The 27,500-nt window shown below is 40.3% G+C and overlaps 2 protein-coding genes and 1 long non-coding RNA gene across 3 annotated transcripts in view; all 3 read right to left on the bottom strand.

Moving 5' to 3' along the window:
- The window catches only part of LOC311043242 (H-2 class II histocompatibility antigen, E-S beta chain-like), a gene marked incomplete at its 3' end in the record, with an annotated part of 6,915 nt that extends 4,903 nt beyond the window's left edge, over positions 1 to 2,012 (bottom strand). The window contains exon 1 of the mRNA XM_084054418.1: positions 1,900 to 2,012. Within this exon, the coding sequence (XP_083910544.1) occupies positions 1,900 to 1,966 (67 nt within the window). The 5' untranslated portion in view covers positions 1,967 to 2,012. The remainder of the gene's footprint in view (positions 1 to 1,899) is intronic.
- LOC311043865 overlaps positions 1 to 23,347 on the bottom strand; it is a 101,058-nt gene extending 77,711 nt beyond the window's left edge. The window contains exons 1-3 of the long non-coding RNA XR_014600659.1: positions 23,235 to 23,347; positions 22,982 to 23,038; positions 20,819 to 21,204 (exon numbers count right to left, since the gene is read on the bottom strand). This is a non-coding gene — a long non-coding RNA (uncharacterized lncRNA). The remainder of the gene's footprint in view (positions 1 to 20,818; positions 21,205 to 22,981; positions 23,039 to 23,234) is intronic.
- A 956-nt stretch (positions 23,348 to 24,303) lies between these two features.
- The window catches only part of LOC311043241 (H-2 class II histocompatibility antigen, E-S beta chain-like), a gene marked incomplete at its 3' end in the record, with an annotated part of 4,217 nt that continues 1,020 nt past the window's right edge, over positions 24,304 to 27,500 (bottom strand). Inside the window, exons 2-5 of the mRNA XM_084054417.1 lie at positions 26,654 to 26,908; positions 25,318 to 25,590; positions 24,652 to 24,868; positions 24,304 to 24,385 (exon numbers count right to left, since the gene is read on the bottom strand). Coding sequence (XP_083910543.1) covers positions 24,304 to 24,385; positions 24,652 to 24,868; positions 25,318 to 25,590; positions 26,654 to 26,908 — 827 coding nt within the window. The remainder of the gene's footprint in view (positions 24,386 to 24,651; positions 24,869 to 25,317; positions 25,591 to 26,653; positions 26,909 to 27,500) is intronic.

Below are 27,500 nucleotides of genomic sequence, written 5' to 3'. Positions count from 1 at the left end.
AGGGCTGAAGCGTATATTTTGTAATCAAAATCTACAAAGTAACTAGTAACTAAAGTTTTCAAATAATTGTAGTGGAGTAAAAGTATAATATTTGCCTCTGAAATGTAGTGGAGTAGAAGTTAAAATACTGAAAATTGGAAGTAGCCTACTCCAGTAAAGTAAAAATACCTCAAAATTGTATTTAAGTACAGTTCTTGAGTAAATGTACTTAGTTACTTTACATCACTGATAATTTAATATAATGAAAGGTTAGAATCAGCATGTGTGTGTGTGTGTGTGTGTGTGTGTGTGTGTGTGTGTGTGTGTGTGTGTGTGTGTGTGTGTGTGTGTGTGTGTGTGTGTGTGTGTGTGTGTGTGTGTGTGTGTGTGTGTAGTTCATAAGTCAGGTTGCACAGTGTAAAATAATTGATCCAAAGCCTGTTGGTTCGGGCCTTGAGGCTGAGCTACCGCTTACCAATGTTATTATAAATAATAACACTATGAATAAACTGTATGTATATTTGACATATCAATATAACAGTATGTTATTCAGTATATAATCAACAGACATAATGTTTATTTATATTAATAACAATATAGATTTAATTTATCAAAAGTTAAAGTATGTATAACTATAAAAAGTGCTCCTCGGAGCACAGGTCTCCGCCAGGTCAGGTATGTTATTGTGGCCTCCTGGTGGCGCTATAATAGGGCAATGTTTAAAGGGTGCCATTTGTTCTTAGGCCTTGCACGGCAATCGGACACTGCATTCTTGGTTTGAGGCATTTTGTGGAAAAAAAAAAGTTTTACTAAATTAGACCTGCTGGTGGCGCTATAACAGGCCAATGTTAAAAGGGTGGCATTTGTTCCTCGTGAATGTGTGTGAATGTGCGTGCAAAGTTTGACGGCAATCGGACGGTGCGTTCATGATTTGCAGAATTTTGTTCAAAACAAGCCACTACTGCAAACTTTACATGTCAATCTTAGCCAATGAGGATGGAATATGAAAAATCAAAGACATCCGTCTTGATCACATGACTATGGAGATCATGTGTACCGATTTGCGTGAAATCAGGATAAAATCGGAAGGAGTAATATAAAAAAATGTGTTTTACATAAGTCGGCCTCCTGGTGGCGCTATAAATGAAAAATGTGAAAAATGCAGGGCAAAGGGTTTTCCTTGACCTCTAGGGAGTGCGCATACAAAGTTTTACACAGATCGGTGCAGTTATAGGTAAAAACATGAATCGGCCTGTTATAGCGCCACCATGAGGGTGATTTGAAAAATGTCTGGTGGCATTTCTTCCTCGGCATAGTGGAAATAAGCGTGCAAAATTTCACGGAAATTGCATGCTGTGTTCATGATTTGAGGCATTTTGTTGAAAACGGAGCACTCCTGCAAACTTTGGAAGCCATGTTTAGCCAATCAGGATGGAATATGAAAAATCTGAAAGACTTGTTTTGTTTAATGACTATAGAGATACTGTGTACCGATTTGCGAGATTTTTGGACAAAATCTGTAGGAGTACTGTCAAAAAATAGGTTTTGCACAAATCGGCCTCCTGGTGGCGCTATAAAAGGCCCATGTGAAAAATGTGGGGCAAAAGTTCGGAATTGGCATCCATGGAGTGTGTGTGCACAGTTTCACTGCGATCAAGCCAACGGTGGCGGAGATTAGCTGGTCACAGACGGACGGACACACACACACACACACGGACGGACAAACGGACGGAGGGTAAAATATACTCTCTTGCCATGCCTTTCGGCCTGGCGGAGACAACAATATATGTTTAATAATATAAACATAAATACACATGTATTTTATATAACAAGAGTACGTCTATGAATGAATATTTTACATAATAAGAGTAGATTTATAACAGTATCTTTAATTTAATAACATAAATATAATGTACTTACTTCCTGGGATCGCTTTGACATGAAGTACAGAGGAGAGGATGAGGAGGGTGGCTGTAATCTTCATCATCACTGATCAAAACTAAACTGAATTTAATAGATCAGAATAAACACAACAGAATAAACAGATCAGAATAAACAGATGTTTACTGAAAGAGAAGTTCGGGAGTCTGAAAGAGAATGAAGGAGGACTCATTCTGTAGTTTCGACAAATCAGCCAATCAGATTAAAGATATGATGTTACATCATCTGTTTCCGGGAAGACGATGGTTGGGAATTTTGAGAAATGAGAAAAACATAGAATGAAATAAAGAAAGACAGACAGAAAGACAGAAAAACAAAGAAAGACAGAAATATGTTAGTAAAAAACATGAAAGAAGTTTGAGAACCACGGTAAAATGTTGTAATTACTTAAAAGCTTTCAGATGAGATATGATGGGAGGTTAAAGTTCATCACTTTTGTATCACTTCAGATTGAAGTGATACAATATTTTAAATGTTAATAAAATAAATAATGTAGTTAGTTGGAGTATTTCTCTGTGTACATTTACACATGATGTGAAATGTGTCCTCATTTAACTCTGTGTACAACATGATGACACCAAACAAACTGAATGTCAAACAGATGGAGGAACTACAGTAGTGTTACACAGTGTTACACAGTGTTTAACACTTCATATGGTCATAATTCAGAGACCATTGCTCTGATCAGTGTAATATAGGACTGGATTAGAACGCTGCAGTAAAACTCTAAGTATTCATTTACTTTGAATAATGTTAAACTAAGGTGTTCCACATTCTCACATTCATCAGAAGCAGTTAGGGGTTCAGTGCCTTGCTCAAGGACACTTCAACATGAAGCCAGGAGGAGTCAGGGATCAAACCGGGAACCTCTGTAAACTGAACTCACAGACGCTCCTCTAATCCAAGCCTCATTACATCTCACTGATGATACCATCACGTCATGTGATCAAAGTGTTACTTCAGAGGGGTGTGTGTGTGTGTGTGTGTGTGTGTGTGTGTGTGTGTGTGTGTGTGTGTGTGTGTGTGTGTGTGTGTGTGTGTGTGTGTGTGTGTGTGTGTGTGTGTGTGTGTGTGTGTGTGTGTGTGTGTGTGTGTGTGTGTGTGTGTGTGGGGTTGAATTCACCACTGAAGCTTCTGACTGGAAACTCGAGCATTTCACTTTCTGTTTTATTCAGCAGCCAATCAGGATTAATCTTTTATTAAACATCACCTGTTACTAGTGTGTGATTGTGTGTGTGTGTGTGTGTGTGTGTGTGTGTGTGTGTGTGTGTGTGTGTGTGTGTGTGTGTGTGTGTGTGTGTGTGTGTGTGTGTGTGTGTGTGTGTGTGTGTGTGTGTGTGTGTGTGTGTGTGTGTGTGTGTGTGTCACATGTCATTTGTTTGTATTGTGCATTGTTCATATTTGTTTTTATATAATAACAGTAGATATAAATGTATATATTATATAATAACATAAATATAATGTACTTACTTCCTGGAACGCTTTGACATGAAGTACAGAGGAGAGGATGAGGAGGGTGGCTGTAATCTTCATCAACACTGATCAAAACTAAACTGAATTTAATAGATGAGAACAGAGGAGAATAAACAGATGAGAATAAACATATCATAATAAACAGATCAGAATAAACAGATCAGAATCTACAGATCAGAATAAACACATGGTTACCTCAAGAGAAGTTCTGGAGTCTGAAAGAGAATGAAGGAGGACTCGTTTTATAGTTTAGAAGAATCAGCCAATCAGATTAAAGATATGATGTTACATCATCTGTTTCTGGGGAGACGATGGTAGTGAATTTTGAAGAAAAACAGTTAGAATGAAAGACAGAAACAAATAAATATGTTTATAAAGTAAAATGTTCTAATTAATGAAAAGCTTTCAGATGAGACATGATGGGAGGTTTAAGGTTAAAGTTCATTATCAACACGGCTGCTCAACAAAGTGAATGTCACACATATGGAGCAACTACAGTAGTGTTACACAGAGTATACAGTATTACACACTGTTACACTTTATTAAAAGTACATTCATTATAGGGGCCGGGCAAAAGGCGTGGCCAAGCTTAGGCTGAAGTAGTTCCGGTGGCCATATTAGGGGAGCTCCATAACAACAGCTCGTATCAACATCATTGACAGTTACCCACGAGTCACGACGTGTCCTGAACTACAGCGAATTTATTGGTAAAGGACAGAAGATGGACCTGGCAATGCGTGACAGAGAGTTACCATACAGAGAGAAGCTGAATGCAGACGCATAGGCACGCTACCTGGAAAAAAGTCATTACATCTGTGCCCTAGACGGCTAGACCAGATGTAATGACAGTGCCCAGTCAGTCACAATCATTCATTTTACCTGAAAAGAACAACGTTTTGTTGCTTAGTTGTGTAACCGAAATAAAATATAGTCATCTTGAGTACTGATTATTTAGCCTATATATATATTTATAATATTATTATAGCGAAGTATTATTATTAATTTTATATTGTTCATTGTTGATCATTGAGAAAGTGCACAACGGACCTGTTGCGATCAGTGTTGCCATATTTTGCGAGAGAAATAAGGAACCAGGTCTATGAAAACAAGCCCAAAAGAAGTGGCTTAGTGACATCGGCTACTTGAAAATAGCCGATCTACAAGCTCACGTGAGCTTGTACATAGGTTATTAAAAAAAACTCTTGCAATAAAATGAAGAATATTTGGAATATTTTTTAAAACATTCTAACAACACAAATGCTCCCTGGCACAAAACATTTTCATGAAAAGATTTGAGAACCACTGGTTTAATTATTTATTTATTTTTTAAAAAGCCTAAATAAGCAAGTACCTAAATAAGCCTAAATAAGCAAGTACACTTTATAAATAAGCCACACAAAACTACTAATTTTACAAGCAACTTTACAGAAAAAGAAGCCCAAAGTCGCTTATAATAAGCCGACATGGCAACGCTGATGCTCGCCTCGCCTCGCCTCGCCTCGCCTCCAACAGATGTTTACATGTTTGATTGTGTGCTGTCATGCTCGTTTGAGCTTATATATGTGTTTGGGAATGTTGTTGAAGGTTATGTTATTTCGTCAGCTGACACCCAAGCCATACTACATTTATTTGATATCTCCGACGTCTGAACACTTGCTGACAGACAGACAAGAGTCCCTGGCTGTTTACTCAGCCACCGTGACCGTGAGCCACCCACGTTAGACAACGTTTCTCAGACTGGACACATAGAGAAACACAATTTAGCTGTTAGCTCAATCTCATTGTATTTAAGATACCCATGCCAAGCCGTTTCTTTGATATCTCGACATCTGATCTCCAACAGCTTTTCCTCCAGGTTGGAAATGTGTGCAATTTAACTTTTTTAATTTAACGTCTGAAACCTTGGCATTGCATCCGATAATGCAGCACTGTCGTACCATTGCTAAATTAGAGCAACAGATAAGTTAGAGATAGATAATAATGTACACCGTCTACTTGCTGGACAACAAACACAGGACTACACACTACTCTACACTTGTGGCAGCTGTCAATCTACTCCCTCAACATGGCGGTGAAAGTGGGCTGATTTAACGGCGTCTCGACCCTGTGACGTCGCTATGCCCGGCCCCTATAGACAGTCTATGTAACACAGTGTTACAATACACTGTGTTAAACACTATGGCCCGCATACGCACACACACACACACACACACACACACACACACACACACACACACACACACACACACACACGCACCCACTTGCAAGCCCTACTGCGTAATAGTACAATCTTTGTCAATCAAGTAGGCTAGAAGCTTACATGAATGATAGATTATGATACCACATCACCATGAATGGAATACGTTTGTATATTAATTTATTTAATCCATACCGAGCAGTGTGCGTTCGAGTTACACAAAAAAAAAGCAGTCATGTAGGATATTCCCATTTCCCAGTGAAACTCAGACGGGCGAGTCCCGTGCCGCGTTAATGAGAACTAGCCTGGAGAGAACATTAATGGATAAAGGCTGGTGTGTGTTGGACCGTGGGTTAAATGATCTCCTGGTGGCCATGAAAAGATAACAGCGGCGCCGATGCACCGGTCCAAACTCCCAAAAATGCTCTCGTAGAAGCGCTTGTATATTTTGAAAATAGTAGATCTACAAGCTCACAACGCGTGTTGTGAGCTTGTAGATCTGCTATTTTCAAATAGCCAATGCAGCCAGATCTGCAATGTCATCTGAATGACTGTTAAAGCAGTTTGTTTAAATGAGTTTATAAAATGTTATATTTTCACAGGGATTATTTATTAGTGTTAGATAATACATTTTGGAGTGGATACATGTGTTCAGATGCCTGTCAGACGGTCAGACAATGCTGCTCTGCAGGTCTAAAATGGAACAAACGGGTGCGCCCAAAGTCAACAACTGCTCTCAACCAGACGTGAGATCTAAGCGTACGGTAGGCGTCAGGATATATTGATTATACAGACTGTTACAGACTGTGAAGTGTTACACAGTCTGTAACACTTCATATGGTCATAATTTAGAGACCATTGCTCTGATCAGTGCAATATAGGACTGAATTAGAACATTGCAGTAAAACTCTATTAAGTATTAATTTACTTTTAATAATGTTAAACTAAGGTGTTCCACATTCTCACATTCATCAGAAGCAGTTAGGGGTTCAGTGCCTTGCTCAAGGACACTTCAACATGAAGCCAGGAGGAGTCAGGGATCAAACCGGGAACCTCTGTAAACTGAACTCACAGACGCTCCTCTAATCCAAGCCTCATTACATCTCACTGATGATACCATCACGTCATGTGATCAAAGTGTTACTTCAGAGGGGGGTGTGTGTGTGTGTGTGTGTGTGTGTGTGTGTGTGTGTGTGTGTGTGTGTGTGTGTGTGTGTGTGCGTGTGCGTGTGCGCGTGCGTGCGTGTGTGTGTGTGTGTGTGTGTGCAACCATGCTCCTCACTGTATACATCATGGTCATGAACAAATACTGTAGCTGAAACCATGTCCCACATCTTAAATGGGTGACATGTATACAGGGGACTCTACATAAGTAGGCATGACAGAATAGTGGATTTGATATCTAAAGATATCACTTCTATTTTCAGGTCCTCCATCATGCTGTATAAGCATTCTACTGTGAAGCCGAGCATGTTTAGCCTGTGTAATGATGATCCTGTGTTCTCTAACATTTCAGCTAACACCCCTGATGTCATTGTTGTTAATGAAAACCATAGGGAGGTCGGCTGTACTTTTGATTTCAGCCTTCCTAACCAAAGTGCTAAAATATCATCAGCTAGAGCAGACCATCTCTCAGCTAGGCTACAGATGTAAACTTTTGTTTTTTATCTTTGGTAGTCTAGGACACGTGCACAAGTTGGTTGTGAGGGGCCTTTAAACGGCCGGCCTCTCCGAAAGGAGGGCCAAACAATTAGCAAGGTACTGCTCAATATCAGCTATTATAGGAAGCCGCTCAATTTGGAGGAGGCGTTGTTTCCTTTACCCATGATTTTTGTCTGCTGTGTTGTGACAAGTATGCCAACATTATTGTAACAATGTTCTGCCTTATATGCACTTTGTAACTGGCTGTTTTCACATTATCTGACTGTGCTGGCAGTGTTTATGTTCTTTGTACAAGGCATTCTTGTACTTCTGTTTATGTGGACATAAATATTTCAAATGTGTGTGTGTGTGTGTGTGTGTGTGTGTGTGTGTGTGTGTGTGTGTGTGTGTGTGTGTGTGTGTGTGTGTGTGTGTGTGTGTGTGTGTGTGTGTGTGTGTCTGCGCGCGCGCGCGCGTGTGTGCGAGCGCACGCGTGCGCGCATGCATGGGTGCGTGTTTTGTTTTCTGCAGGACTGCTTGCAGTACCAAACGTTGTCACCTGTAGAATTGTGTGACGCCAGGGGTCACTGTGATGCTTGTTGGTGGTTTAGGTGGTGGTTTGTTGTGGAAAAAAGTCAGCTCAAAAAGCTTCACTTCATACTTATTGCAGTGAGACTCTTCCTCAGTATGTAATGTATCTTTTAATAGTTGTCCACGACCACTAGCCTACTAACACAAAGTACTCCAATAGTCATCTAGTGAAACCCATACACTGGTTTTCAACCCTTTTCATGTCAAGGTCCATTATTTGTTTGAGCCACAGAACCACCGTTTGATGGAACGGCTGTGCTACAATTTGAGCTCCTGGATAGTACTTTTGAACTCACCCTTTCTGTTCTCAAGGTCAATATTAGGTTTTAACCCAAACACTTCTATTATTTTTATTTTTATTATTCACTAAAACCATGACCAGCTCATCATCACTTGTCACCGTCCGCTCCTCGGGCCGTGGACTTTGACTTTATTATTTAGACCTTGATGCCCTTTTATGGTCATGGACGCTTTAGGCCGGTTAGACCTAAAGTGCTTACTGCATGTTCTGCATACTGCAGGTTCTATTTGTATATTTGTATTGTTGTTACTCTGTTGCCTTTTGCCCTGATGTTGTCTACTCTTATTTTGTAGTATTGTTTCCTGTCTGCGTTGTTATCGCTTCCTGTCTTGTCTCACCAGTATGTATTTGTAATTGTTCTCCACCTGTGTCCTGTTGTGCCCCAGCCAATCCCAGTGTTGGTTGTAGTTTGAGTTCACCTGCGTCCTGTTATCCCCTGTCTATTTAAGTCCTGAGTTTGCACTGTGTTCTTGTTGGTCCGTAGACCTATGTCACCATTGTTTATGTTTAGTGCTTGATGCCTACTGTTCTGTATCCCTGCTTTTGGAAACCTCAGTTTATTTAATAAATCCTTTGATTTGAATACTTCTACCTACCTCGTCTGCTTTTGGGCCCTACCCGCTACGCATCCTCACATCACTTGAGGTTGTAGACTGCATTGTTTCTCCATGGCGTGACAAAACTCGCCACAGATAACTTTAATGACGTTATGACTTGTATACGCATATACACGTCGAGTTCAACGACGGCGCCATCGCCACCATCAGGATGAGCGAGGAGGACGCGCTCAGGACGGTGCTGCTGGACCTGTGAGCGCCCCCTGCCTGTCGTTGTCGTGCACTACTAGTGTCCTTAACCACGCCAACCCTCTCTAGACTTAGTCAAACCGGAACTGAAGTTGTTCCTGTACTTGGGACCGCTTTTTTCCCACCTCTAAAACCAAATCTCTTTGCCCAAAAATACCCCATCTACAAGGCAACGCGTTGGGCTTGTAGATCTGCTATTTTCGGCACTATTGTTCTTAGCACACACCAACCCTCTCTAGACTGTAGTTGTAGAAAAGAGTCATACTAGACAGCAACCCTCCCCCTGGCCTATTCCCATGGATTGGCTCCACCCACCTCACCTGCTCTCACTCACTCTCAAACCCTAACCACACCTGTCCTAACTCACTCCTCATTAGAGGCCTGCTATAAATACTGCTTGAGTGCCTGTCCCTCCAGTTATTGTTTGTCAGCAGCAACAACTCCTCTGTCCTGGTCTGGAGTCTCAGCAGGCCTTGGTTATGCATCATTGAAGTGAGTTCTGTGGACAATTTGTGAATCTCATGTTGCATATTGCCTTGTGATAAATGTAATTAATGTTAGTTCACCTGCTTGCCTTGAAAACTTAAGAGGGGTTTGTGTGTAATGTGCAGCTAGTGCACATAATGTACTTAGCAAGGAAATGCAGTAAGTTAACTTAGAGAATATTGTGCAATGTGTTTGGTGTTTAGTGCTCTGGTGTGATTGTTGATTGTCGAGGTGGAAGGTTGTGTTTTTTGTGAGCTCCTGAGCCTTGGATACTGGAATACTTTTTAAAGACTTTTGTGAAATACTTTTAACACTTTTCACAAAGACCAAAAAGGATCTACCAAGGACAACAAGGAAATAAGGAATAAAACAACGTTTTTACCACTCAACAAAACATTTGGAGTTAAAACTCGCTCTTTACCAGAAAAGACACACAAAGAACTTGAGTAAGTACGCCTGCAGTTTGGAGATACATTGCAGAACTCTAGTCTAGAGACACTGAAGTGTAGAAAGACTGTAGTAAGATTGTAGTAAAATAGAATACTGTAGAAATCATAGTAAACTACATGGGAACAGTTTAAACATTTAAACATTTAAACACATATACTAGTAGCAGTAGCAATCGTAGTAGCAGTGCAGTAGTAGCATAACAAAGGAAGGTATCGGGGGAGGGGTGTTAGACAGGGGCCAGGTAGATAGGCGTGAAGCTAGGTGAGCAAGGTGTGAACCTGAAAAATGGCAACCATGGTAACTGAGACACTAGCTACAGCACACACACACACAACACCAATTGTAATTGAATACCCAACCCAAGCAAAATCCATTAAAGAAAAGGATATTTACAAGACTGAATTCCTGAAAAATAACAGAGAGACACTTTACGCAGACTGTACCGCAAAGAAGGTTATAGCAAACCTAATCTTTTTCACACATAGACCTCAGGCATGGATTGAAGCCACACAAGAGCACTACACAGAGATAAAAAAGGCACATTTGCCTGAAGGATGTAGCCTTAAAATGCACTCAGAGGACGGAACCACCACTGTAAACTTTTTCAACTCTGGAAAAGTAACAATCCAGGGGAACAGAACACCCATAGAAAATGACTTCACCAAAATCAGAGAGATGGCACAAAAAAATGGCACTCCAAACAGTACACACATAGCCACACCCACACATCCAGCCACAGTAGAGAGCCCACCCCCACCCCCACAAACAAGTACCACAAAAGGTCACACCATAGAGCCAAACCTGCTTAACAAGTTGGCCGAACAATTCCACAGCTTAGAATATAGACAGGTACAGATGGAACAACAGTTATCAGAGTACAGGCAAGAACAGACAGCTCCCAGGGCCAGTAACAGAAAGGAACAGGAAGAGAGTGAGCTTAAAGCAATGGTGAAAAGGTTCCAAGACAGTGAGTTGGAACTCAAACAGGAGTTGGTACAGCTACAAGAACATATGGGAAAGGAGATAAGACAGCTAAAGGAAGACATGGGAAAGGAGCTAGAAATGCTAAGAGAAAGACAGGAAAAGGAAATAGGGGCACTCAGGAGAGAGATAGAAAGGCTTGAAAGGGAAGCAACTCCAACCAGCTATCAGCAGGGAGAAATAGCAGATAACCTTGACCAATCAGCGGGACGTCAAAGCCAAGCACTCTCCCAAGAGATCGTTCTCACCCCAACTCAAGAGGACTCACCCCAACCCTCCCCCACTGCCACACCTCCAGGAAACAGCCAACCACAAAACCCAGAAATTGTACTCCTGACTGACTCAAATGGGAAGTACATTGATGCAAAAAAACTCTTCCCAAAGCACAGAGTTGAACACATCAGATGTCGAAACACAGCACGTGCAATGGAGCTGTTGACAAGGGACCGGCTGGGCTCCCCCAGCCACATAATAATCCACACCGGCACAAACGACATATGGTTTCAGGAAGACCACGAGATGGTTACGTCCACCAAGGGAATGATAGAAAAAGCCACCTCAACATTTCCCAACGCAGAAGTAGTCATCTCGGCACTGCTACACAGAGGCGACGTCGAATACGACTACATCAACGCAATCAACACACAGACTTCCAGAATCTGTGCAAGGAAGAATAAGGTCCACTTTGCAGAACACCCAGCCCTGGACAAGGGAAGCCTACACGACCAGGTACACATCCGCAAGGCTGACATTCCAACTTTTGCAAAGAGCCTGAAGGACATTGCACTCGACCGCAACCATCCTACAGACACAACACCCTACAAACGCAACCAGCGTGGACAACATCCTACACCCAGAGGACACCGCACTGCACACAGAGGACACTCTACTAGGCGTCACCACCCCTATCAACCTAGCAGACCCTCTCTTAGACACCCCTCCGCTCCATCCAGACCCCATGCCACACAACAAAGCGGCCCACCCACACCCCTGATGCCTATCTTCACTGCTCCACCCAGACCTCATCCCACACACAGCGCACCCACACCACTGATGTCCATTCCATACACTCCTACATCAGCCTCACCACCGCCTACTCTCCCCCTCCCTCTCCAACCATACACATATGCACAGGCGGTGACCAGAGCCATCCCCAGCACACACAGCATAGAGCAGATGTTCAGGGATTTCTACACAGCATGGGCCCAGGGCAGAACCCCTGGAATGTAACAACAATGTGAACAATGGAGTACAAATCACTCACTATATCATCCTGGAATATACAAGGTTTGAGGTCAACTGCCCTTGGCATCAAAAGCAGAACCCCAGACTTTGCCAAAGAGATTGCAAACATAGACATCATTGTTCTACAAGAAACATGGCACAGAGGGGACAGCCCCACTGGCTGTCCCACTGGCTACAGAGAACTTGTGGTACCATCTACAAAGCTAGCAGGAGTCACCCAGGGAAGGGACTCTGGAGGTATGCTAATATGGTACAATGCTACAGCTCTGTCGCTCACTGGGTCTGTACATTGTTAACGGTAGACTCCGAGGGGACTCCTTCGGTAGATATACATACAGCTCATCCCAGGGAAACAGCTCGGTAGATTACTTTATCACGGACATAAACCTAGCATCGCTCAGAGCCTTCACAGTCAGCCCGCAAACACCCCTGTCAGACCACAACAGAATCACAGCCTATCTAAACAGATCAACACACAGACACAAAGAACAAACGCCAAACAAACTACATACTATAAGAAAACGTTACAAATGGAATGAACATAGCGCAGAAGCTTTCCAAAATGCTATTAGGCAAAAACAAGTCCAATCACAACTGGATCATTTCCTAGAAAAAACCTTTGAAGAAAACAGTGAAAGTGTAAACAGGGCAGTAGAAGGCCTCAATCATATATTTGAACTAACAGCCTCACTAGCAAACTTAAAAGTATCAAACAGGAAAGCCAGAAAAAAACGTCGAGAATGACAAATGGTACGATAATGACTGCAATAATCTCAGGAAAAAATTAAGGAAACTATCAAACCAAAAACACAGAGACCCAGACAACCACAACATACGTCTCCAATATGGGGAAACACTGAAACAATACAAAAATACAGTAAGAGAAAAAAGAAATCAACATGTTAGAAACCAACTGCAAGATATCGAAGATTCCATACAGACAAACAGCTTCTGGGAAAACTGGAACAGACTTAATAAGCTAGAACAGGACGAACTACCCATCCAAAATGGAGATATATGGGTGAATCATTTTTCTAGCCTCTTTGGCCCAATCGAGAAGAACAAAGAACAAAAACAAATAAAAGATAAACTACAAAACCTAGAGTCAGCCGTAAAAGACTACCAGAATCCACTAGATTCCCAAATCAACCTAAAAGAACTACAAGACAAAATAAAAACACTTAAAACCAAGAAGGCCTGTGGGGCAGACGGTATTCTAAATGAAATGATAAAATTCACCGACCTCAAATTCCAAATGGCCATACTAAAACTCCTAAATATAGTGCTCAGCTCTGGGATCTTCCCTAGCACATGGAATCAAGGGCTGATAACGCCACTCCACAAAAGTGGAGACAAATATGACCCAAATAACTACCGTGGGATCTGTGTAAACAGCAACCTCGGAAAGATCCTCTGCATGATCCTCAACCACAGAATCCTAAACTTCCTCACAGAAAGCAATGTCCTGAGCAAATCACAAATTGGCTTTCTACCAAAATATCGCACAACAGACCACATTTACACTCTAAACACCCTAATTGACAACCAAATAAACAAAAACAAAAGCAAATTATTCTCCTGCTTTGTCGACTTCAAAAAAGCATTCGATTCAATTTGGCATGAGGGTCTGATGTACAAACTATTGGAAAGTGGCATAGGGGGGAAAACCTATGACATCATAAAATCAATGTACACAAACAACAAATGCGCAGTTAAAATAGGCGAAAAGCACACAGACTTTTTCCCCCAAAGCCGAGGAGTTAGACAGGGATGCAGCCTGAGTCCAACACTCTTCAACATATATATCAACGAGTTAGCAAAAACGTTAGAACAGTCTACAGCTCCAGGCATCCCCTTGGCAAACACAGAAATCAAATGCTTACTTTTCGCAGATGACCTGCTGCTGCTGTCTCCAACCAAGGAAGGACTACAGCAGCAACTCGATCTCCTACACAAATTCTCGCAGACATGGGCCCTGACAGTGAACCTAACTAAGACTAAAATCATGATATTTCAAAAAAGATCCAGCCGCCAAAACCATCAATTTTTCCTAAATACGATCCCACTAGAACAAACAAAAAACTATACCTACCTTGGCCTAAACATCAGCAGCACAGGGAACTACAACCAAGCTGTAAAGGACCTGAGAGACAAGGCAAGAAGGGCATTCTATGCTATCAAAAGAAACATCAAAATAGACATCCCAATTAAAACCTGGCTTAAAATACTGGACTCTGTGATAGAACCAATTTCCCTCTATGGTTGTGAGATCTGGGGACCATTAGCAAACCATGACCTTGAAAAATGGGATAAACACCAAACCGAGACCCTACACACAGAATTCTGCAAATCCATTCTCCGTACCCAGCGAAAAACACCAAATAATGCATGCAGGGCAGAACTAGGACGATACCCACTCATAATCAAAATAAAAAAGAGAGCACTTAAGTTCTACAACCACCTAAAAGAAAGCGACCTAAATGCACTCCATAACAAAGCACTCACACACAGCGAAACTCTAGAGAGATGCCCCCTCAGCCAGCTGGCCATGGAACTCCGGGCACAAACACAAACAGAGCCACGAGATAGAAAACCCATCGGACCAAACAAAATTATAAAACAGCAAAAGGAAAACTACCTGACACATTGGAAAGAAGCAACACAAAAGCAGAGTAAACTAGAATGCTATCTGGCCCTAAACAGAGAATACACAGTGGCAGAATACCTGAGCACCGTGACCGACCCAAAACAAAGAAAAATCTTAACTAGATACAGACTCAGTGAGCACAGTCTTGCGATCGAGAAAGGTCGTCACAGGCAGACCTGTATCCCGAGAGAAGACAGACTATGCACCCACTGCACACAAAAGGAAGTGGAAACCGAGCTACACTTCCTAACCGTCTGTCCATTGTACCAAGACATCAGAGACACATACTTCCCACAGATTACAACCACACACAGAGACTTTGAAAACATGACCAACGACAAAAAACTCCCATATCTGCTGGGCGAAGTACAACAATGTGCAAACACAGCAGCAAGATTCGTGAGTTGTTGTGATAGGAGAAGGATATCGAACGGAACACAACCACCCTAAAGACTAATCATTGTGTATATTCCTGCACTATACCTGCACCCAGTGATCTAGGTACATAGAAATTGATCTATTGAAGATTCTGACTTTCAAATGTACATTTTTGTTTTGATTGTATTGCTGTATTGTTGTATTGTGCTTTTTGCTTTGGCAATGTAAACGTATGTTTTCTCATGCCAATAAAGCCCTTTGAATTGAAATTGAATTGAATTGAATTGAATTGTATTAGTGGTAGGCCTACCCACTCCTCCTTTATAGTGCTACTCATCATTGTCCTAATAGTTGTTCATTGTTTATGTGTTTTGTATTATGTGTTTCTGTCTTTCATAGTAAAACATCATAACCGTGAAGCCTCATCACCTCCTTGCTCATTACCAAATGCTCATGTGTGCAATGGAAAATAAATGGCTTAAAGGGAACTCAGTTGTCATGCATTGTGACCGATGTACCATGGTGATGTTCAATACCCTGTGAACCAATACCACAACTATCTTCTACTAGTAAAACCTGTACCATGGTGATGTTCAATACCCTGTGAACCAATACCACAACTATCTTCTACTAGTAAAACCTGTACCATGGTGATGTTCAATACCCTGTGAACCAATACCACAACTATCTTCTACTAGTAAAACCTGTACCATGGTGATGTTCAATACCCTGTGAACCAATACCACAACTATCTTCTACTAGTAAAACCTGGACCTGAGGTGGTCTCTGTACTTGGACTGTTTTGTGTCCTCTCTCTACACCAAGGGCCATATCTTGCCGTTGCCTTAACCCATTAAAGCAGGGCACGCATCTGTGTCCTTTTTAGATTTCTTAGGGCTATAAGCAGATATACAAGCTCATACAAGCACTCCGTGCCGCGCTATGAGCTTGTATATCTGCTATCTTTTGAAAAAAAATCGTGAAAATCTGTGTAAATCTTTGAATATATATTTTAAAGGAATCATTTGTAACTCAAATCTTTACTTCTGGGGGATTCTACAAATGTCTTCTAAATCCTAACATTCTTTTGAAAAAAAATGATGTTGCTATAATCAGTGGTTAAACTTTTTCATTTCAAGGACCCCCAAAATTGTATGTATTTGTCCGGACCCCCACCTCAAAATATAATACATATTCAAAGATTTGCACACATTTTCACGACTTTTCCAAAAATAGCAGATGTACAAGCTCATAGCGCGGCACTCCGCGCTATGAGCTTGTATATCTGCTATTTTTGAATAGCCAAATAAATATTTTCTGACACAGATGCTTTCTTAGATTTTTTTTAAAATGTTTTTCAAAATAGTATAAAATGGCATTAAAAGTTTCGGCATACGGGGTAAAGGCAAGGTAGGGCCCTAAATCTCTGTTCCAACAATTACCGATCTCGCAAGCTCAGATCTCACAAGAAATGTGTCGCCTTGCGACGCATTGTGGGCTTGTAGATCTGCTATTTTTGGCTAAAGGTTCCCGTACTTTTTCCCTTTTTCATCTCTACACTGAATCTGTTCACCCAAAACAGCCGATCTACAAGCTCACAACGCGCCACATTTGTGACGTGTTGTGAGCTTGTAGATCTGCTATTTCTGGCTAATGGTTCCTGTGCTTTATTTTTCCCTCTCTACACTGAATAAAACAAAACAGCCGATCTACAAGCTCACAGTGAGTCACATTTTTGACGTGTTGTGAGCTTATAGGTCTGGTTATTTTTGCCGAGTGTTTTTGCCACCAGAATAGAGACACAAGGGTTGAAGTAGTTAAAGGTGCAGTAAGTGATATTCTTTTGTTAAAATAAAGTGTAAATTAGCTCTATAGTGTGATAGTAATCATTGCTATAGAGTGTGTGTTAACAGTAACGGGTCTAACTGTCTCCAACTCTTTAACATAAAATACATGTTCAGGTCAGGATTCCAATTTTATCCAATCAGGAGAGAGAACTCATGTTTCTATATATTTTACAAAAAAGGAATACCAATAAATCACTTGCCTTTAAGAGTGTTTGGGAGAGCTTTGTAAGGAACTCATGATGCTTTGAAACATGTTTTATCTCCATGTTTAACACTAGGCTAACGTTATGCTACATGCCTTCGTTTGCTTTAGAAATGTATTTTGAAAAAAAAAAAGATAATTGTTTTCCTTTTCATGCCTTTTAAATTAAATGCATCCCTGGATCAGGAAGGGATCGTGTAAATATTGTTGTGAATTTTGCCTATTTGCTGTTTGCCAAATCCAACGAGTATTATTATTATTTTCATGAGTTTTTTTTTTCTTTCTTTGCTGTTTAAAATCATCCCAACGTTTTACATGAACAAACCCATAGCTGGAGTGGTCAAACCCATAGCTGGAGTGGTCACCCATCGTTACTGGCTTCCATCACGGCCCTTTATGCCACTTTAAGGTTCTCAAACATTTTCTTGTCATGGACCCCGAATGTATGTCTGCGGACCCCTATCTGAGAATATTTGTGCCAGGGACCCCCATAGAAGATGTGTTGTTCAAGTATTTCTAATTTCTAAAAATATAACTAATCTTTACCGGATTATTATTATCATTATTATTTAAATAGCTGTATCTGGGTTTAAAGTCCTTAAACTGAGTTTGATGTTATATTAACACATTTTGCTGGGGACCCCCTGGGAACCCCTTCAAGGACCCCTGGGGGTCCCCTGACCCCACTTTGAGAACCACTGGTTTTATGTTACATAATTATGACCAGGCTTTGGATAAACTGTTATGTGTGATTACCCACTGTGTGTCATACTGCCCCCTGCTGGTCCACATGTACCCTGATCTCTGAAGGCAGTGTTTCTCACACTGTTTCATGTCAAGGACCCCTAATTTAAACTGACACATAAGACCCATTTGAAAACATACGCGAGGGACCCCCATAAGAAAATATTTTTCACAGCTACAGCAGTGATTCAAGGACCCCTAGTTTGATAGACCACAGACCCCCATTTAATACCATTATGATCATTGAGAACTACTTATTCTGGAAGTGAGGAAGAGTCATTCTTGGTAGAACTATCGGCCATGAGGAAATATTTTTTTATGACATCTGTGTTTGCAGCCAATCTGTGTTGATTTTTAACCACTTCAAACCTGGCATTTTGGTAATGTCATTAAAACATTGAGATACACATCTGTGTAACCACTTTTTAACCATTATTTTATACTATCAAAAATAGCAGATCTGCTATTTTTCAAAAATCATGGAAAATGTGTGCAAATCTTTTAATTTTTTTAAGAGAACATTTGTAACTCAAATCTTTGCTTCTGTGGGTCCCTGGAACAACATATTTTGAGATGGCGCCAAGTACATATCATTTTGTGTGGTCCTTGACATTAAAAAAAAGTTTGAGGACCACTGACATTATAGCAAAATGAGTAAAAAAAGACATTTGTAGAATCCCCAGAAGCAAAGATTTGAGTTACAAAAGATTTTCACAATTAAAAAAAATTGCCAAAGAAATGTTAAAATGACATGGATGTGTTCCGGTCTTAATGGGTTCAAACATAGTCAATCTATAAGCTCACAATGTGACGTGTTGTCAGCTTGCAGAGAGGCTCATTTGGAAAACGTTTCAAATCAAACTTTGACTTGATTTATGTTTGAAAAACGAATCAAATCAAAGTGTTTCAAATTGATTAGAATTGATTAATCTTTGGAATTTTTTTTTTGACAAAATATGGGTCATAAACATGGGTAAGGGGAGGGGCTACAACTCTCCTGAATGGCGATCGGTCGCGGTATATTTGTTTGTAAATTTCAGTACATTTCACGGTTTGATTTTAACCACTTAAACCCCAGTATCCCTATTCTGGGAAAACCTTTGCAGGAAAATAGCAGATGGACAAGCTGTGAGCTTGTAGATCTGCTATTTTCAGTGAAGATATGTTAATGTCGAGCGTAAACATAAAGGTCACTAGTACGGATCCCTGAGGGACGTCTGGGTTAAAGTGGTTAAGCTCCTCCCCCTGGTAGAATAGTAACTTTACGGAGCTGTGTTGCCGATGACGATGAAGATGGTGTGTTGCCGATGACGATGAAGATGGTGTGTTGTCGTGGTGATGAAGATGGTGTGTTGTCATGGTGATGAAGATGGTGTGTTGTCATGGTGATGAAGATGGTGTGTTGTCATGGTGATGAAGATGGTGTGTTGCCGTGGTGATGAAGATGGTGTGTTGCCGTGGTGATGCACATTGCTGCTCAGGGGAACTGTGATTTAGAAGATGATGTGGGGTTTGCATAACACAACTTTGAGCGCTGCATAACACAACTGCCATCACATTCATACTTCTACTTTAGATTGATTTTCAGTTTCAGCTATAATATTAACCCTTACTTTGCTGTGATGTTTGTGTGAAGCCAGCCAACAGCCAACCAGTCACTGTATGTTTGTGTAAAAACACAGGCCAATATAATGGATTCTGATGACCTTTTTTACCCCTTCTTTTTCTTTCTTTTTTTTCTCTTGTGTGATATAAAATAAGTTGACAAATTAAATGAGCTGCTCTTGAAAAACATTAAATCTCCATTTCTGAAAGAATGATTTAGTCCCTATGGGTCTGTGGCAGATTGGTACGGTGAAATATTACATTTCTTTTTTTACTGATTGACAGTGGTGGAATGAACTCCCCACTGATGTCATGACAGCAGAGTCACTTATGTCAGGACAGCAGAGTCACTGATGTCAGGTCAGCAGAGACACTGATGTCAGGACAGCAGAGTCACTGATGTCAGGACAACAGAGTCACTGATGTCATGACAGCAGAGTCACTGATGTCAGGACAGCAGAGTCACTGATGTCAGGACAGCAGAGTCACTGATGTCATGACAGCAGAGTCACTGATGTCATGACAGCAGAGTCACTGATGTCAGGTCAGCAGAGTCACTGCCCATCTTGGGGGGCGTTGTGAGCTTGTAGATCGACTATTTTCTAAATCTTTTCTTAATTAAATTATTTGACAATTTGTCTAATATTTTTGACCAGTTTTTATAGTATAGTTTGTTGATTACTTTTGATGCAGTAATGCTCTTTTTAATATCATTACATTTTTTTAAAAGGTATTAAAGAGGTTTTAAAAGTCCTTAAATTGTCCCTTTACTGTCAGCACCTGGGACCCCCTCAATGTGGAGTATTTCCATGGGAACCCCTGTATGTTTTAAGTCATTCAAGTATGTTTTAATTGTATTAAATATCTTTTCAGCATAAAGGCCCTGTAAAGGCAGCCCAACAACAAATAATTGTATTAAATATCTTTTCAGCATAAAGGCCCTGTAAAGGCAGAAGAACAACAAATAATTGTATTAAATATCTTTTCAGCATAAAGGCCTGTAAAGGCAGAAGAACAACAAATAATGTCCAGTGAGGGATATGGTGTGAAGCTTTTCCAACGCGTGGTGTTGACAGTAACTCAGGTCTTCTCTTTGAGTGCATTTAAAATGTTTATTTTGAAGCAGGATGATAACAGCATAAACAAAGCCGGGTGTTTAACGGTTAACTAAACAACTAACTGTGATAAGAAAATAAACCCCAAATAACTCAAAACAAACTGAAAACAAACAGAAACACACGGTTGAAAAACTGTATGGTTTCCCTCTGTGATTCCCTAATACTGTGCACCTGTGACACCCCCACATAGGCTGTGCCCCCAGATTGGCTGAAGCCCCGCCTACTGTATGCCCAGGTCAATCAGTAATGTCACAGCACCTTCACTATATCACAGCAACTTCATACACCTAGTAAACCACAATCACATTGGCTGCAACAGGCCCTTCAACAGGGTTCAGAGGAACACAAAAAACACAAACCAGGTAGGCGGTCATAACAGGAGGTCACATTTGTGAAAAAGGTTGATGATGTCATCATTGCGCTGCTGTTATGATTATTTAAAAGGTTGATGATGTCATCATTGTGCTGCTGTTATGACTATTTAAAAGCTGAATGAACACACATGTATTTCCTCCTCTCTCCACCAGGGGCAGCGATGACTCTCTGCTTCTCTGAAAACACACCCAGGTGTTCTGTGAAAAGACAATAAACCAATAAGAATCAGAATGTATTAACTGTGTGAACATGTTAACCCTTTAGAACAACCTTCCCTTATAATAGTACATGAATCATTTCTAAAGTATTAGTTAATGTATTATTCATAACTTGTTAAATGTGTGGTAGTATTTAATGATTTAAAACTATGCTAGTTAATAGATCATGAACACGTCTCCCTGCAACTACAGTAAGCATCAATAGAAACAACTCAGTCCATTCATAAGATACACCATAGTGTATCTTAGTAGGAAGGTGGTGCTCCGGCATCTGCCATCAGACCTCTGGAGCTTGTTCAGAAAGCTACGGCTCGTCTGGTGTTCAACCGCCCCAAGTTCTCCCACACAACTATCCTTCTCTGTTCTCTACACTGGCTCCCCGTAGCGGCTCGCATCCAGTTTAAAACCCTGGTGCTAGCCTATAGGGCTGTGAAAGGAACAGCTCCTTCTTACCTCCAGGCTATGGTCGATGCTTACACCCCTGCCCCGACCACTGCGGTCTGCCACCTCGGGGCGACTGATTGCCTCGTCGCTCAAGGGTCCTTCTGGCCGATCTACACGGTCACAACTTTCTTTCTGTTCTGGCCCCACAGTGGTGGAATGAACTCCCCACTGATGTCAGGACAGCAGAGTCACTGATGTCAGGACAGCAGAGTCACTGATGTCAGGACAGCAGAGACACTGATGTCAGGACAGCAGAGTCACTGATGTCAGGACAGCAGAGTCACTGATGTCAGGACAGCAGAGACACTGATGTCAGGACAGCAGAGTCACTGCCCATCTTTCGCCGCAGACTGAAAACCCACCTCAAACACTACCCTTCCTCTTTGCCTTGCCTGCTTGTTGTACAAACTCTTGTTTTATTATTGTATTGTTTTATTGGATCTTGTTTAGTCTATACACTTATTTGTTTTATCTCTTGCTCATTTGATTTTGCTATGTGTCTCATCTGTTTAAGAAAGTAGGTAGCTGATATATTGCACTTTTACCTCAGCGCTAGGTGTACTCTTAGTTGCTTGTTTTAGCAGAAAATGCACTTAGGACTTCTGGTCATTAGTAGTGTCGTTCCCTACCTATGTTGAATGCACTTATTGTATGTCGCTTTGGATAAAAGTGTCTGCTAAATGACTGTAATGGAATGGAATGGAATGGAAGGGCAGCTCAGTTGGTAGGATACTCTCCTTTGGACCACAAGGTTCTGTCTTTGATCCTGCTAGTGATGGAATGATCAGTGTTTTCAATGAACTGAATCATTGGGTTCAGTTCACTGAAATGTTGTGTTCAATGAACTGAATCATTGTGTTCAGTTCACTGAAATGTTGTGTTCAATGAACTGAATCATTGGGTTCAGTTCACTGAAATGTTGTGTTCAGCTAAAATGGATCGCTCATGAAAGCCAAAATGTCTTGTTTCAAATGAGATCCCCACGTACTCAATTCATGGAGACATCAATCCTCATGGTCCAAACTACACAGTTTACCAAGAGGACCCCCCCCCCCCATCTGACCACATTGTCATCAGTGTTGTCTGATACAACAAATCATTTGATTATTACATTTGATTATTAGATTCATTATTATGATAAAGGAAGCAGAAGACACATGATAATGTGAATTCAAGCGACCGGGATGGTTTACCAGGCTAGTTGTTTCACTTTTTACACAAGCATGTTGTTTTGTGTATGTTTTATACTTTTATACACTTTTATACATAAAACAAAAAAGCTAAGTTTGGTAAAAAGGAAGAGGAAGTGAACCTGGGTGTGTGGGATGAGTCTAAAGATCGTCATTGGTTGTAGGCACCAGAATACGACCTGATAGAAGAAGAGAGACAGTTAAAACACACACACAAATACATCCTATGTTTGTGTGTATTTCTCCATACAATGCATAAATGTACACACAATAACACAATAACAGTCAAAATGTCAATGAAATATCTTAGTTAAACATGTTGAAACATGTTAATTAAACATGTTAATTAACATGTTGATTAAACATGCTAATCACCTTGTTTCTTCCACTGGAAGTAGATGAATCCAGACAGGAACATGACCAGACCCAGAACCAGACCTGATGCTCCCATGGCCACCTTGTTCTTCACTGACTCTGACATGGAGAAATCTAACAATACAAATATTATATTATTTTATATTACATTATTACAGTAGATTAAAACACCTTGTTCTTCACTGACCCTGGCATGAAATCACCAGTGTCATTTTATATTTGAGCTATAAGCCTTATTTTAAGACTTTGCAGATCTGCTATTTTCTTTTAAAACAGCATTTTTAACTCAAATCAGCTAATGTTGGGGTCCTTCTTGACAATACAAAGTTTGAGCACCACTGATATTATAGCAACAATAGTTTTTCAGAAACATTAAGACATTTGTTGAGACATTTGACAGTTACAAATGTTCACTTTAAAAAAGTATACATTCAAAGATTTGCAAAAATGTTCACAATTTTTCTAAAATAGCAGATCTACAAGCTCGTAGCGTGGCACCAAGTGCTGCCAATGTCTGCCAATCTTAGGGCAGACACTCTAACCACGAGACCATTACCATTGATATTAATGCAGCATTTATATAAGACCAGTTCCATCTCTCAGGACTGTTCTCATACTTTACAGTCACTCTCAGCTCCTTCACTCCAGCAGCTTCTGACCATGATGTGTAAATTCTATAAATTCTATGAATTCTATACATTTTATAAATAATATAAATTCTATGAATGTCTTTGTACCTGCAGCAATTAGTAAACACAGATGATGGACCTCATCTAGACGTGACACTTATGCTCTAAGTAGGTGAGGCTCTTGTCATGACCTTCTTATTAAAATGGTTACTTTTTTTTTAGGATGTTTTTATGTATTTGTATTGATTTTTCTTTCTGGTGTCTGTATTATTGTGTCTTGTTTTTAATTGGTTTGCTGTGTTTCCTTTCTGCAAAACAAATATATCTTCTGGTTCAAAAAGAGAAGAATCCTTGAACCATTAAAACAGAGTGTAGTGTAACACATTACAGTAGATGACATTATATTACAGTAGAATAGGCCTAAAGTAGATTACAGTAGATTACAGTAACTGACCCCAGTCCATCTTGATAGGCGCGGTCAGGCTGGGATGTTCCACCATGCATGTGATCTTCTCTCCTGATCTGTAACACACACACACACACACACGCACGCACGCACGCACGCACGCACGCACGCACAAACACAATTTGTTCTGTTAGTCTGTTAGGTGTGTACCTGGGTGTGTACTCCAGGTAGGAGTGGTACTGGTAGTACCAGTAGAGGTGTGTATTTCTATATATAGGTGTCTGTTAGGTGTGTACCTGGGTGTGTACTCCAGGTAGGAGTGGTACTGGTAGTACCAGTAGAGGTGTGTATTTCTATGTATAGGTGTCTGTTAGGTGTGTACCTGGGTGTGTACTCCAGGTAGGAGTGGTACTGGTAGTACCAGTCTCCATCAGACACATCGGCATAGGAGAGACCAGAGGTCAAAGGTTCTTGACCTCTCCACCAGGTCACCAGGATCACTTTAGGATAGAAGTCGTAGCTGCTGCACCTCAGCATGTGAGTGTGTTCACCACGACGAGGGGGAGTCTCTGACTTCAGTCGCACTTTGGGCTCCACTCCTAAAAAAGATGATGATGATTATTATCATTATCATTATTATTATTATTATTGTATATACCATAATAGCTCATAGTATACCATGCTAGCTCATAGCGCGGCACCGAGTGCCGTGCTATGAGCTTGTAGATCTGCAATGTTTTTAAAATCGTGAAAATGTGTGCAAATCTTTAAATATATATATTTTTAAAGCGAACATTTGTCAAAAATGTTGTTCCAGGGACCCCCAGAAGCAAAGATTCGAGTTACAAATGTTCACTTTAAAAATATATTTATCATAATTTTCACAATTTTTCAAAAATAGCAGATCTGCAAGCTCATAGCACGGCACTCGGTGCCCGCTATGAGCTTGTATATCCGCTTTGAATAGAATGATAGAATGATTTATTATGATGTCATGTTATAGTTTATGAGGTGATGAGTGTTGAGTGCTGCTCTGAGATCAGCTCACCTCTCTTGTTCAGAACAGAGGAGTAGTAGAGCTCAATGTTGGGTTTGCAGAATACCTCTCGTTGTGCCCTCCATGCAGCCAGTTGTGTAGGATCTTTATTGGCGCGCTCTGCGTTCTTCACACCAAACTCAGTGTATCCAACAAACTGATCTACTCTACTGTCCCACCTGAGGAACTCATCACCATCGAAATTCAGTGACAGTATGTACTGTATGTCCTTCAGCTCACTGGAGTTAAACACACAGCGGGAAGCCGTATAGTACACATATCCATCTGGAAATAGACAATTAAAAATGTCATTAATGTTCAGTTTTATTATCATCTGTATAATATCAACACTAGGCTAACTGCCCCCCATGGGCCAAATACTGTATGTCACTACATAAAGTCTAAAATAGGTCCAGGATGTGAAATCTGGCATTAAAATGTTTTCAATATCTTAAATACAATGTAATTGAGCTAACAGTTAAGTGTTGTTTCACTATTTATCCAGTTTTCTACAGTGGGTGAGTAAACAAGGACTCTGTCTGTCTGTCTGTCTGTCTGTCTGTCTGTCTGTCTGTCTGTCTGTCTGTCTGTCTGTCTGTCTGTCTGTCTGTCAGACCTCATCATGTATTTCCAGGATAACAGAGATAACACTCACAGAAAGGTTGTTATTTTGAGAGAGACATGAAATATCACAATATGAATACATTTTGATATGTTTCATTTTGATGGTAACTGTTTTAACTGGATTTGATATGATTCATGTATTTTAATTGAAAATTAAATGTGTGTGTGTGTGTGTGTGTGTGTGTGTGTGTGTGTGTGTGTGTGTGTGTGTGTGTGTGTGTGTGTGCGTGTGTGTGTGTGTGTGTGTGTGTGTGTGTGTGTGTGTGTGTGTGTGTGTGTGTGTGTGTGTGTGTGCCGCCGCTGCAGCGCTATGGTCAGCAAGCTTGTAGATCTGCTATTTTTGAAAAATCTTGAAAGTTTGCGCAAATCTTTGGATATATATATATTTTTAAAGCAAACATTTGTAAATCAAATCTTTACTTCTGGGGGATTCTACAAATGCCTTTTAAATCCTAACAGTAAAAAAAAGGACGTATGTTGCTATAATATCAGTGGTTCTCAAACTTTTTTCATGTTTTTTTTTCAAAGATAGCAGATATACAAGCTCATAGAGCAGCACTCGGTGCCGCGCTATGAGCTTGTAGATCTGTTATTTTTGAACAGCAAGAGAAATCTAAAATGACAGATATGTGTTCCCAGATTGAATGGGTTAAACATTTTCATCAATGTTAAATATATTCAACCGTTTTAGTTAATAACTATTGTGTTCATAGTATTCATGTACCTTTCACTGGTGGTTTCTTCAAGGCAGTGCGAATGGTGTCCAGGTTGAATTTGCAGATGTGCTGATTACCCACAGCATATGCATAACCTGGTCTGAAGGTCATGTGATCTACAAACGGAGGCTGAGGGTACACCAGCTTCCCTTTGTTGAAGTCTGCGTAGAACATCACTTCACCATCCAGTGACATCATGCCCTCTTTATATGAGTCTTTAACTGTGTCTGAACAGCCAAGGAGATGAATGGTCTCATGGAACACTGGAAATAAAAGATATGACATTAAATACAAATAACAATCATCATCATCATCATCATCATCATCATCATCATCATCATCATCATCATCATCATGTTAAACAGTCATGTTTGGTTCTAAAGGTGAATATTAGAAGTATCTTCCTGTCAAACATTTTATTCAACAGATTTAAATGTTTTTATAATATTATGAAACAGATTCATAATGATTTATTTCAGGATGTGAACATAACATTATATAATATAATGTAATATAATATACAGTGGTGGAAATGAGTACTAATGTTTTATTTAAGTAAAAGTATCAATACTGCCATGTAGAAATACTCTGTTACAAGTCCAGAATTTTGTATTTACTTGAGTAAAAGTACAAAGGTATTGGTGTCAAAATGTACTTAAAGTACCAAAAGTAGAAAGTACTCATTATGCAGAATGTCCCACATTTCACAAGTTTTCAAATGTATAAAAATGTTTTGAAAATAGCAGATCTACAAGCTCACAATGCGTCGCATTGTGAGCTTGTAGATCTGCTATTTTGTAATGGTCTAAATGTATATAGGGCTGAAATGTATGTTTTGTAATCAAAATCTACAAA

Source organism: Gymnoscopelus microlampas (assembly GCF_963454915.1).
Source record: "Gymnoscopelus microlampas genome assembly, chromosome: 4".
NCBI lineage: Eukaryota > Metazoa > Chordata > Actinopteri > Myctophiformes > Myctophidae > Gymnoscopelus > Gymnoscopelus microlampas.
This window is presented reverse-complemented; position numbering and strand designations above follow the sequence as displayed.